This window comes from Anoplophora glabripennis, unplaced genomic scaffold (genome assembly GCF_000390285.2).
Source record: "Anoplophora glabripennis isolate ALB-LARVAE unplaced genomic scaffold, Agla_2.0 scaffold2474, whole genome shotgun sequence".
Taxonomy (NCBI): Eukaryota; Metazoa; Arthropoda; class Insecta; order Coleoptera; family Cerambycidae; genus Anoplophora; species Anoplophora glabripennis.
In genome coordinates, this window is record NW_019418554.1 from 3,107 (window position 1) to 13,094 (window position 9,988).

General features: G+C 34.2%; 1 protein-coding gene across 1 annotated transcript; it reads right to left on the bottom strand.

Moving 5' to 3' along the window:
* Positions 1-1,437: 1,437 nt before the first annotated feature.
* On the bottom strand, positions 1,438-7,525 carry LOC111692659 (zinc finger MYM-type protein 1-like; the record flags this gene model as incomplete). The annotated part of the gene is made up of 2 exons (XM_023456736.1): positions 7,395-7,525; positions 1,438-2,667 (listed from the first exon to the last, which is right to left on the bottom strand). Coding segments are annotated over exons 1-2 (1,361 nt in total), but the record flags the coding sequence as incomplete, so codon positions are not given.
* Positions 7,526-9,988: the final 2,463 nt, after the last annotated feature.

The window sequence follows — 9,988 nt, forward strand, 5'->3', positions numbered from 1 at the left end:
GTATTAAACTAAATACTTATTCTAATTGGAAAGTTGGGAAAACTCTTTAAAACATATTAAAGCCTTGTTAATAAATAGTCAAAATCTTACATAGACCGTGAACAGCTGGGTAGAGGGCTAGCCGTAAAAGATGTAGATGCATTCGTATCTGATGAAGGTGGNCCATTGTCGTCGACAGCAATAAGATGAATAACAATATGCGTTACTTGTTTTTACGTTTAAGCACCACCTACTTAGCAAAATAACACAACATATCGTTTTTATACATTCCTAAACGTCCGTCAACTTTAAATGTCCGAACATTAAGTTGTCAGAATAAATTGGTATTTTTGTTGGTGTTAACTTACAAGACGATGAAGAACACTTCTTTTGTAGCATATTGCCACATAATTCACATATTTTGAAAGATAATTACCAATTATACTGATCATAAGTGGTTTCACTATATAAAATAAAAATACGTATTTTAATTATTATTTTTAAACTACATTTTGTCCGAACATTAAGTTGTTAGGGCTCGTAACTCTTCGCTATTTGGCTACCGGCGACAGCTTCAAAAGCCTGGAATTTTTGTTTAAAGTTCCAAAAAGCACAATAAGTAAATTTTTGCCAGACGTCTTGAATAACATATATACCTGCCTGCAAGAATGGATAGAGGTAAGTCACAAAATCAATTAGTTTCATCAGTTACGAACTGCTTAATATATTAAATAACTAAAAAATTTGTATGTAATGTAACAGATATATTAAAGTGTAATGAAATAATTAACAGGTTGTGTGTATTAGACTAAATACTTATTCTAATTGGAAAGTTGGGAAAACTCTTTAAAACATATTAAAGCCTTGTTANAAATAATTTATTATTATTAATAAATTAAAAAAATAAGTTTTGAATTATTTATTGAAAAAATTATAAGTAAGTAGTAAGAGAATAACAACAAACACAATTTAAAAAATTAAAAATTTCTGCGTCTACATTTTTGTTTCGCGAAATTGTCAATAACATCGTCGTAGTTTAAAGACATCAATAAGGTAGATTCAATGTTTAGTATTGCTAACGAATTTAATATCTTATCTGTCATCGTTGAGCGAAGATAGTTTTTCACTCTCTTTAGGCAGGAAAAACTCCGCTCCCCAATGCAATTACTGACTGCCGTCGATACGCACATTCTTAAGGCTATGTCAATGTTGGGGTAAATTGTTTCAAGCTCTTTATTTCTCAGAAGCTGTAATACCGCGTTCGTTGTTCGGGGCAGTTCTCCGTCTCGAGCTATCGTTGTTAAATAAGAACGTAGATGGATACATTCGTCAACAAAGCATTTTTCTAAATCATTAAAATACATTGTTACCAACGTACTTGCTCTATTTTGAACTTCTTCGGTGTTTAAATTTGTCAAATTGCATAAAAATGAAAATTTATTGCAAAAATTATTGTACGCTTTTCGTCTCTTTTCAAGTTCAACGACAATTCGGTCTATAATTCCTAGATATACTGTTACTCGGAATGTTTCCCGACCCGATAATGAAGAAGTTATATCTTCAGCAGATTCATCTGCTGTGAGCTTTCTCTTCCGTATCCTCTTTGTGTCCTTTTCATATTCTTTTACTAATGACAGTTCCAAGGCTTGCTGTTCATATTTATCAAAATTTCCCCTTTCTGTAGAAATTATGTGAATTATACTGTCATACAATTGAACAACAGTACAAATATCAATATCAACGGATTGCAATTTTTTGTTGCTTTTGTTCATGTGAACCAAAATAAAACTCCAAAACACGGTCATGAAGGCAGTTTCTAGCCGTTCTAATTTGAACCTTATACCTTTAGCTTCACATACAGTAGAACGTTTTTGCGCAGGATTGCTTTCGATAGCAATCAAAGCATCGTGAATTTCTGAAAATGACTCTTTTAAGCTTTTACAAGCATCTGCTCGAGCTGACCAGCGTGTGTCAGATGGATTTTTGACAGTAGGTTTATTTTTCTTATCATTACCTAGACGTATTTGTGGTTGTAGAGTTTCCCATCTTTGAGTTGAAGCTGTAAAAAATGTGTAAATTTCTTGAAGGAGACCAAAGAACCAACAAGCTTCTTGAACGCATTCAGCGGCACATTCACCCACTAGGTTCAGTGAATGTGCGGAGCAGGGTATATAATCTGCTAGGGGACATAGTTCTTTTATTTTCGCCTGTAATCCATTGTATATGCCAGACATATTTGCAGCGTTATCATACGACTGGCCTCTACAGTCTAATATATTAATTTCAAACATGTCTAATGTTTTAATTATAGCATCTGCCATGTCTTGTGATTTGTGGCCGACGTGTGCGATAAACTTCAGAAAACGTTCAACGGGCGTACCATCGGCTTTAACATACCGGATCACGAGAGTTAATTGGTCAATGTGGGAAATATCTGGTGTTGAATCCACTATCATTGAATAATATTTTGATATCTTGATTTCATCTTTTATTTGTGTTAAAATTTTGTTTGCCATCAACTCAATAAATTCGTCACATATTGTAGAACTCAAGTAATTGGTACATCCTTTTCCCTTGCCGCCATATTGAGCAATATGTTTACTTAAAAACGGATCAAACTCCGCTATGAGTTCCAGCGTCATTAAATAATTTCCGTTATGAAGAGACCCAAGTTTTTCTTCATGTCCCCTAAAAGATAATCCACGTGATGCTAAAGACTTTACAGTCGCAACCACTCGTTTCAAAACTTCACGCCAATAAGTTAGCTCTTCTTGAAATTGAGCGACGAGCTCATGATCGACACGACCGACAATGTCAGATCTACGTTGCAAAGCCAAAACACATGTTTTATGTTCACATGAGTTTTCGTGGCTTTCTAATCTAATCGACGCGTTCTTCCAATCATTGAAACCTACATCTTGCTTTCCAAAGCTAGTTCCACCACCGAATAATAAACAAGGTCCACAAAAAACTTTTCCTGTGCTTGGAGAGTAAATAAGCCATTTTCTTGGACGTTTTTCTCTATTTAACAATTTCCGTTCAAACATTGTTTTTGTCAAAAAACGTGAGACTTTATCTTCATATATTCTCTTACTCAATGAAAAATCTACGTTTATATTTTGATTGAAACCATTTAGTGCAATATATTCTTGTGTTTCGTTATTGATACTCCACTTGGCTGGGTCACAATCCACGATAATTATTGTATTTTGCGACTGCTGCACAACATCTACTGCTGACGAAGTAGACGGCGTGGGCACGAACAAATCTTGTGGCTGTATAGAACTAGTAGGAGTTTCGCATTGAACAGGGTCGGTAGCAGACACACTGTGAATAATAATTGCGTTAGACAATTCCGAATCATCACTTTTTGGTTTTGAAAAAAATGTCTCAATATTTTTCGTGTGCTTTATTACATTTTGAAATCTTTCTTCTTTTTCTTTAGCCTTCCTTTTATATGATGCACCACTAGGTTTTTTTTTCAATTCACTCATTCTTTGAGAAATACTCTAAAAGGTAATGGATACACACAAATACCACAGCGAGAACGTAAACAATAGAAGCGCGCGTAACTGACTGACGACAACAAAGCTTAGTTGCCGCCCCCGCGCTAGCCGCGCCTCTACCCAGCCCGACGCTCGAGAACGACGCGACGACGCAACAAACGCGCAATATTGCATAATACGAGTATATCGATGCTTGTGCAATATAATCTATTATAGATTTAGATTATAGATCAGCATTTAGTTCTTAATCGTCGATATGTTATTTTCTTTATTTATTTAAAAATTCTGAGCTGGCGCGCCCCTTGTAACTACACGCCCCTAGGCACGTGCCTAGTTTGCCTTACGGATAATCCGCCTCTGGTTTATTTTATTCATTAGGTATGGTGTCATTACGCCTGATATTAAAATGATTTGTATTGATATGCTGTAATTGAGAAGGTGACTGCAGGATAGAATCATCAGAATATGAAGAAAGTGTGGAAACTGGGCGAGAAGCTGAAGAAATCGGTTGTAATCCTCTGCACGACAATTCTTCCATTTCTAATTGTGATACTATTGAAATTACTCGTGCCTTTGCTAAAGCTTGATTATACGGGGACAGTTTTTTGACAGTAGCTGATATACTTTTGAAGAATAAATCAATGTCACTTGTTATTTTTGCTTCAGGGTCTACGTTTTCTTTTTTATTCTGTAAAATATACTTCATTAATGTGCTCGAAGCTGTTTCTGACTGATTTATTTTTCTCTTAAAATAGCCAGTTTGTTTTGAAGATACGGATGTCTGTTTTCGCACTGATGGTGATTGTTCTTCATTAGGTTTTTGCGGAGTAGGAGATTCACAATTATTTACGTCGTGCGAAAGTAATGAATTTGGTGCTTCTTCATCATCACTATCAGAATCTTTGTCTGAGTCCACATTAACTGATTTTATGACATTATGTTTTCCTCTCGTTCTTTAATGTATGGAAGCAAAAAAGACATTTCATCCTCAAATTTCCATTTTTTTGTTTTAATAGCTGCCTGACCACTTCGTGTATCTTTTCGTTTCTTTATTGCTCTTCGAAACGAAGTATAATAATTCTGAATATTTCGACGATCCTCAATACCGGCATCGGTTTGCCTGAAGTTGATTTACGTCACGTTGTCACCTTTTTTATGCAGTTGAGCTCCTACCCATTTTATTTTTCCAAATCTTCAAGAAACACGTTCACGAAGTGTAACAGAATGACTGCCACAAAAATTAACACAGACTAACACAAAGACTTACACGAACACTAACTGATGATCTAAAAGAATATGTAGAACTGAACTCCTCTCACGACTAGCTACAGCACGGTTGACACCTCTAAAGCGGAGTTGACACTGGTAGTGAACCACGAACGTGGCTCACGCTTATAATAATTCGTGAAATACGCTTGCTTGCGATCGTTTCGTGAAGGCATCGTGTAGTGTTTACACTGGCCACTGGAGTTTTCTGTTCAGTCATGCAAATGGCTTCATTTGTGCTGGAAGCTACAGTCGCAACGTGCGAAATAATAGCCGCCGAAATTATAAAAAATTGTATGTTGAGAAATAAAAGAACGAAAACAAGAAAGAAGAGGAGATGGTGGACTAGGCAGTGGATTTTAAATAGACATATTACTGGAGCCTCGGCATTAATTCAAAATGAACTTTGTTTAACATATTCAGAAGANAATATTTATTAAATTGTTAAGATAGGTAATTATTATAAAATAAAGTAGTAACCTCTATACTAGTTTAGTTAGTATTACTTTTCTTCGAATTAAAAAAAAGTCGTTTTTCTAAGTTGATTAGAAGCTGATATATTTTTTTTTATTTAATCGCAGTGACCTTAATTATTAATATTAAGAGCCGACATTTGAAGAGAGTATACATTAAGAGCTATATTTTCATGTCTTTACATTAACATTAAGGTGAATTAAACTATTTAATTGCGAAAAAGAAGATAGCGGCGATGCGTTCTATTACTTGGTCTAGCGAACGAGTGGGGTGAGCGAGGAAGCATGCGCGCAGGAAAATGATCGAGCGGCTTCAAATCGATGGAGCGGGAAAAATTTGCCATGTCTGGGTTAATAATGAGCCTATCGAGATGATTATTTTTTTAATTTGGGGTAGCGCGTAAATTCATGAGAATTGAAGCTATTGTATTAACGAAATTAACATTATTTCAACCCGAGATTTAATTTTTTATTTAGTAAATCTTCCTTGCTCTTCCCACTCGTTCGCTAGACCGAGTAAAAGGTCTATTTATATTTATCAGCTCAGACAGGGCGCGGAAACGTAGCGTTAATGTTCCGACAAAGACGGGAGATGTTTATACTCTCCGTACTATATCACTCGTCTTCAGACATATAGATTGCAACAACACAGTGATTTTTCGCTGATACAAATTGACACTAAACGTAAGCTACCCTAAATACTATCTGAATTTAATGTATATTATTCGGATCGTGTCGTTTCAGACAGGATCTGACAGGTTCAGACGCGTATAGTGGCAGACAAACATTCTTCTCAACAATGACGGACGGTACGTGTATGACGCGCAACGTGCCTGAACGGAACCGATTCGCTAAATATAAATGCTTGTATAAGAAATGCATATAAGAAAGTTTGTCTTGCTGGACACGCAACGTTTCCGCATCGTGTCTGACCGGATAATGTAAACAGACCTTTAGGCGGCGACATTTTACCAGTGAACTGTGTTTGCTTAAGAGTTCACTGTTCACTACAATTTACAACATTCACAACGACCACACGTTTATCGTCATAGCCGTCTCTTTTTCGCACTCTTTTTATCATCCTGCCAAGACTTTTTTTTATATCCTTTGCTGTAGACCGAAATTTCATCTAAGAATACGAAGTCTCTTGGAAATCTGAGACTTTATTTTCTCAATATAACCGTAGAAATGTACCTCTCTTAGCAGCGATTAATGATCGAAGATTATCTTCCTTCTTATATTTAAATCCTAATTCTCCCAGTAAAGTTTTCAATTATGCTTTGTCCATTCGAATTCTATCACTCACACGTCTGTTTTTTTTGTTTTTTTTTTTACTTAGCTGTCCACTTCGTGGCTACAAAATAGTACACACAGAGGTATCTATTATTTGGGGTTTAAACTAGCAGATGATTTCTTTTTGTTTGAATCTATTTTAATGGTTTGACTTATTAAACAGTTTTGTTTGATAAACTGCGCAGATGTTCATACACATCTTGCGACTTTACAGAAGGTGCACTAGAGTTTGATGAATTACTACTGCATGATTAGAACCAGGACTTGGAATATATTCTCGACTGTATCGTTGAATGGACTGTCTTGGCTGTGAGTTGAAGTTAGTGGGCTGTATTGGACTGTCGGATCCATAGGCAAACTCGTCAACTGGCAGTTGAATTCGAATTATGTATAATGAGGATCTCTAATACTGAATTTGCATCTAATTGTAATAGCACGATGGTAGTTGGACATATCACATCACTTTTAACACTATTTTTAAGAATAGATCGTATTCTCGACACTTTCCAAACGTCAGAGAATGTTACCGTTTTTAAGATTAAATTAAAAATAATCCGAAATGGTTTGGCAAATACACCTGCACAGTCTCGGCCGGTGGATATTTGTGTGGCACTTAATAAGATTAGTGATTGGATAATGAAGGATGTGGATTGTGTTGTAATTATGTAAGGATGGTATCATTTCTCAGAGGCGCAGTTGACGTGGTCCTCAATACCGGCATCGGTTTGCCTGAAGTTGATTTACGTCACGTTGTCACCTTTTTTTATGCAGTTGAGCTCCTACCCATTTTATTTTTCCAAATCTCCAAGAAACACGTTCACGAAGTGTAACACAATGACTGCCACAAAGATTAACACAGACTAACACAAAGACTTACACGAACACTAACTGATGATCCAAAAGAAGATGTAGAACTGAACTCCTCTCACGACTAGCTACAGCGCGGTTGACACCTCCAACTCTCACGTTATTGCCGATGACGCCGTACGAGACGTTATGGGCATCCATAGCCAGACGCGAATGCCGATATCCCACGTTGCGAAATATTTTATTAATAGACGACGAATTATTTTTGGATTGTAGTATATTTCGGATTTTTTGTGGGCCTTAGACCTCTTTTCAAACTTGATTCCAATAATTTCATCAGAATATTTTTCAAGAAATTTAACGAAATTATCCGAAATTTAAAACATTTTAAAAGTTTTCAATTTCACAATTAGAAAATTAAAACCAATTGTAATATATTTACATAAAAAATTGTCATAAGTTTTATTGTGTGGCCAAATATCTTCTTTCATTTATTTAACGATCTCATCAAAATAAAAATTTTTAAACAAATCTTTCATATACAGGATGTTTTTGAATGGAGTAGCATAAATGATACCAGTGAATCTACATTTCAAAAGAACACGATCTGCAAAAAATCGCCTTAGTAAAATGTTCACCCCTGAAGAGATATGGGCCATCCGTTTCCAAAAAAAATATGAAAATTGGCTGTAATTTGAAAACCGAACGAGGTACAAATAACAAATTTTTTACAGGTTGTTTACTAATACAGATGCGAGTTTTCAACTATTTTTCGAAAATTTTAACCCCTCGAAAGGGGTTGAAATAACCACCCCTNTATTTTTTATAGTGATATGTAATTTGTTTGTATAACGGTTTTGTTGTAATGTTGGTTGTCTAACTTTGCCCTCTCTAGCTCTCGACCCTTCTCAGTAGTAGGTTCAAATGAAGGTATTACTCAGCATGAAACCACACACAACTCACCACACTAAACAAAAGATGTTATTAATAAATTAATTTATTATTATTTTGTTTTCTAAAGCAATAAAATTCAAATAAGGAATGTCAAATACAGTTGCAAAATATTTTGAATTCTTCTACAATATTTGGAACACTTTGAACAAGAGTTTGTCTAGATGTGGTTACTTTACTTATTTTTATGTATTATTGGTTGCCTGCAATAAGAAATATAAATTTTTATCGTATAACTTCTTGTTCAATATGTTGTTACTTATTTCTAATATTAATGTCTATAAATTTAAAACAATTGGCCAATTTTAATGGTGATTTATATTGTTAAATTAAATTTGTTTAATATGAAAAATTTTTTTACTATCTGAAATTTTCGTATTCTACCCTTTTTATTTGTACTTTTGAATCTATGTGGCTAGCTATTTCGTATACGAATTTTAATTTAATTTGTGCACAAAACGTCAACGAAAAGGAAGGTACCTTTTTGTACGTCTTATTGTTTGATTACTTGTCGACTGGCTTCCCGCTTTTACTCTGCTTAAATGCTGTTCTTGAATCCTTGTCTCTCCTCTCTCGCTGGATTTCTGGAACCTGCCTGCTATTCCGCTTTCTTTCTGGATTCCTGGAACCTGCTGCTGCTATTCCGCTTTTTCCCTGGATTCCTGGAACCTGCTGCTGCTATTCCACTTTCTCTCTCTGGCTTCCTGGAACCTGCTTGTTGGTATTCCGCTCTTACTGGCTTCCTGGAACCTACTTGTTGGTATTCCGCTCTTACTGTATTTTCTTGAGTCACTTTTCCAGAACTTTTTACTTTTATGTATTTGGTTTCTCCCAATTTGCTTTTTTGATACACTCTCTCTCGATAACTGCTTCTATTTTCTATGTTTTTTTTAATCAATTTCAGCAACACCTATCTCTTTACAAATTTTTCTGGTAACTAATCAACAATCATTATATTTTTTTCTTGTTTACTATCTTGATTTTCTTCACCCTTGTTAGGGCCTTTTCACATATATGTCTTTGCTTTTTTAACTGCCGTTTTCCTTTTTCACTTTACTTTATCCTTTACAAATTTACAACATATTCTAGTTTCTTTAAAAAATTTTAAATTATATTTCAAAATATTTTATATGTACTATTTTATGCCTTGTGGATCCAACTTTAATTTTGACATATTCATCTTATTGATATACAAATTTTTCTTTAGACCTTAATATCTTTTATTACTTATTATTCTACCTCATATTATAACTATTTAATAAAACTCTGACATTTTAGCTTTTGTTTGATATAGGTATATCACTTCCGATTTTGATCCAACTTTAATTTTGACATATTCATCTTATTGATATACAAATTTTTCTTTAGACCTTAATATATTTTACTACTTATTATTCTACCTCATATTATAACTATTTAATAAAACTCTGACATTTTAGCTTTTGTTTGATATAGGTATATCACTTCCGATTTTTAATTAATTTCAATTATGTTTTTCAAATAACATCTTTGGCATGTACTCTATTTGACCAAAATGATAATAATTTTATACTTGAACTCTTGAAATTTATTCTGTTCTAATAGTCCGACTTTCTTCTAATGATTCATAATACTTATTCAATACTAACAAAATTTTTTAATCAAATAATTTTCTTAATTTTATAACAATTATTTCAACCTTTCTCTTTACTGTGTTGTATTTAAATAGAATTT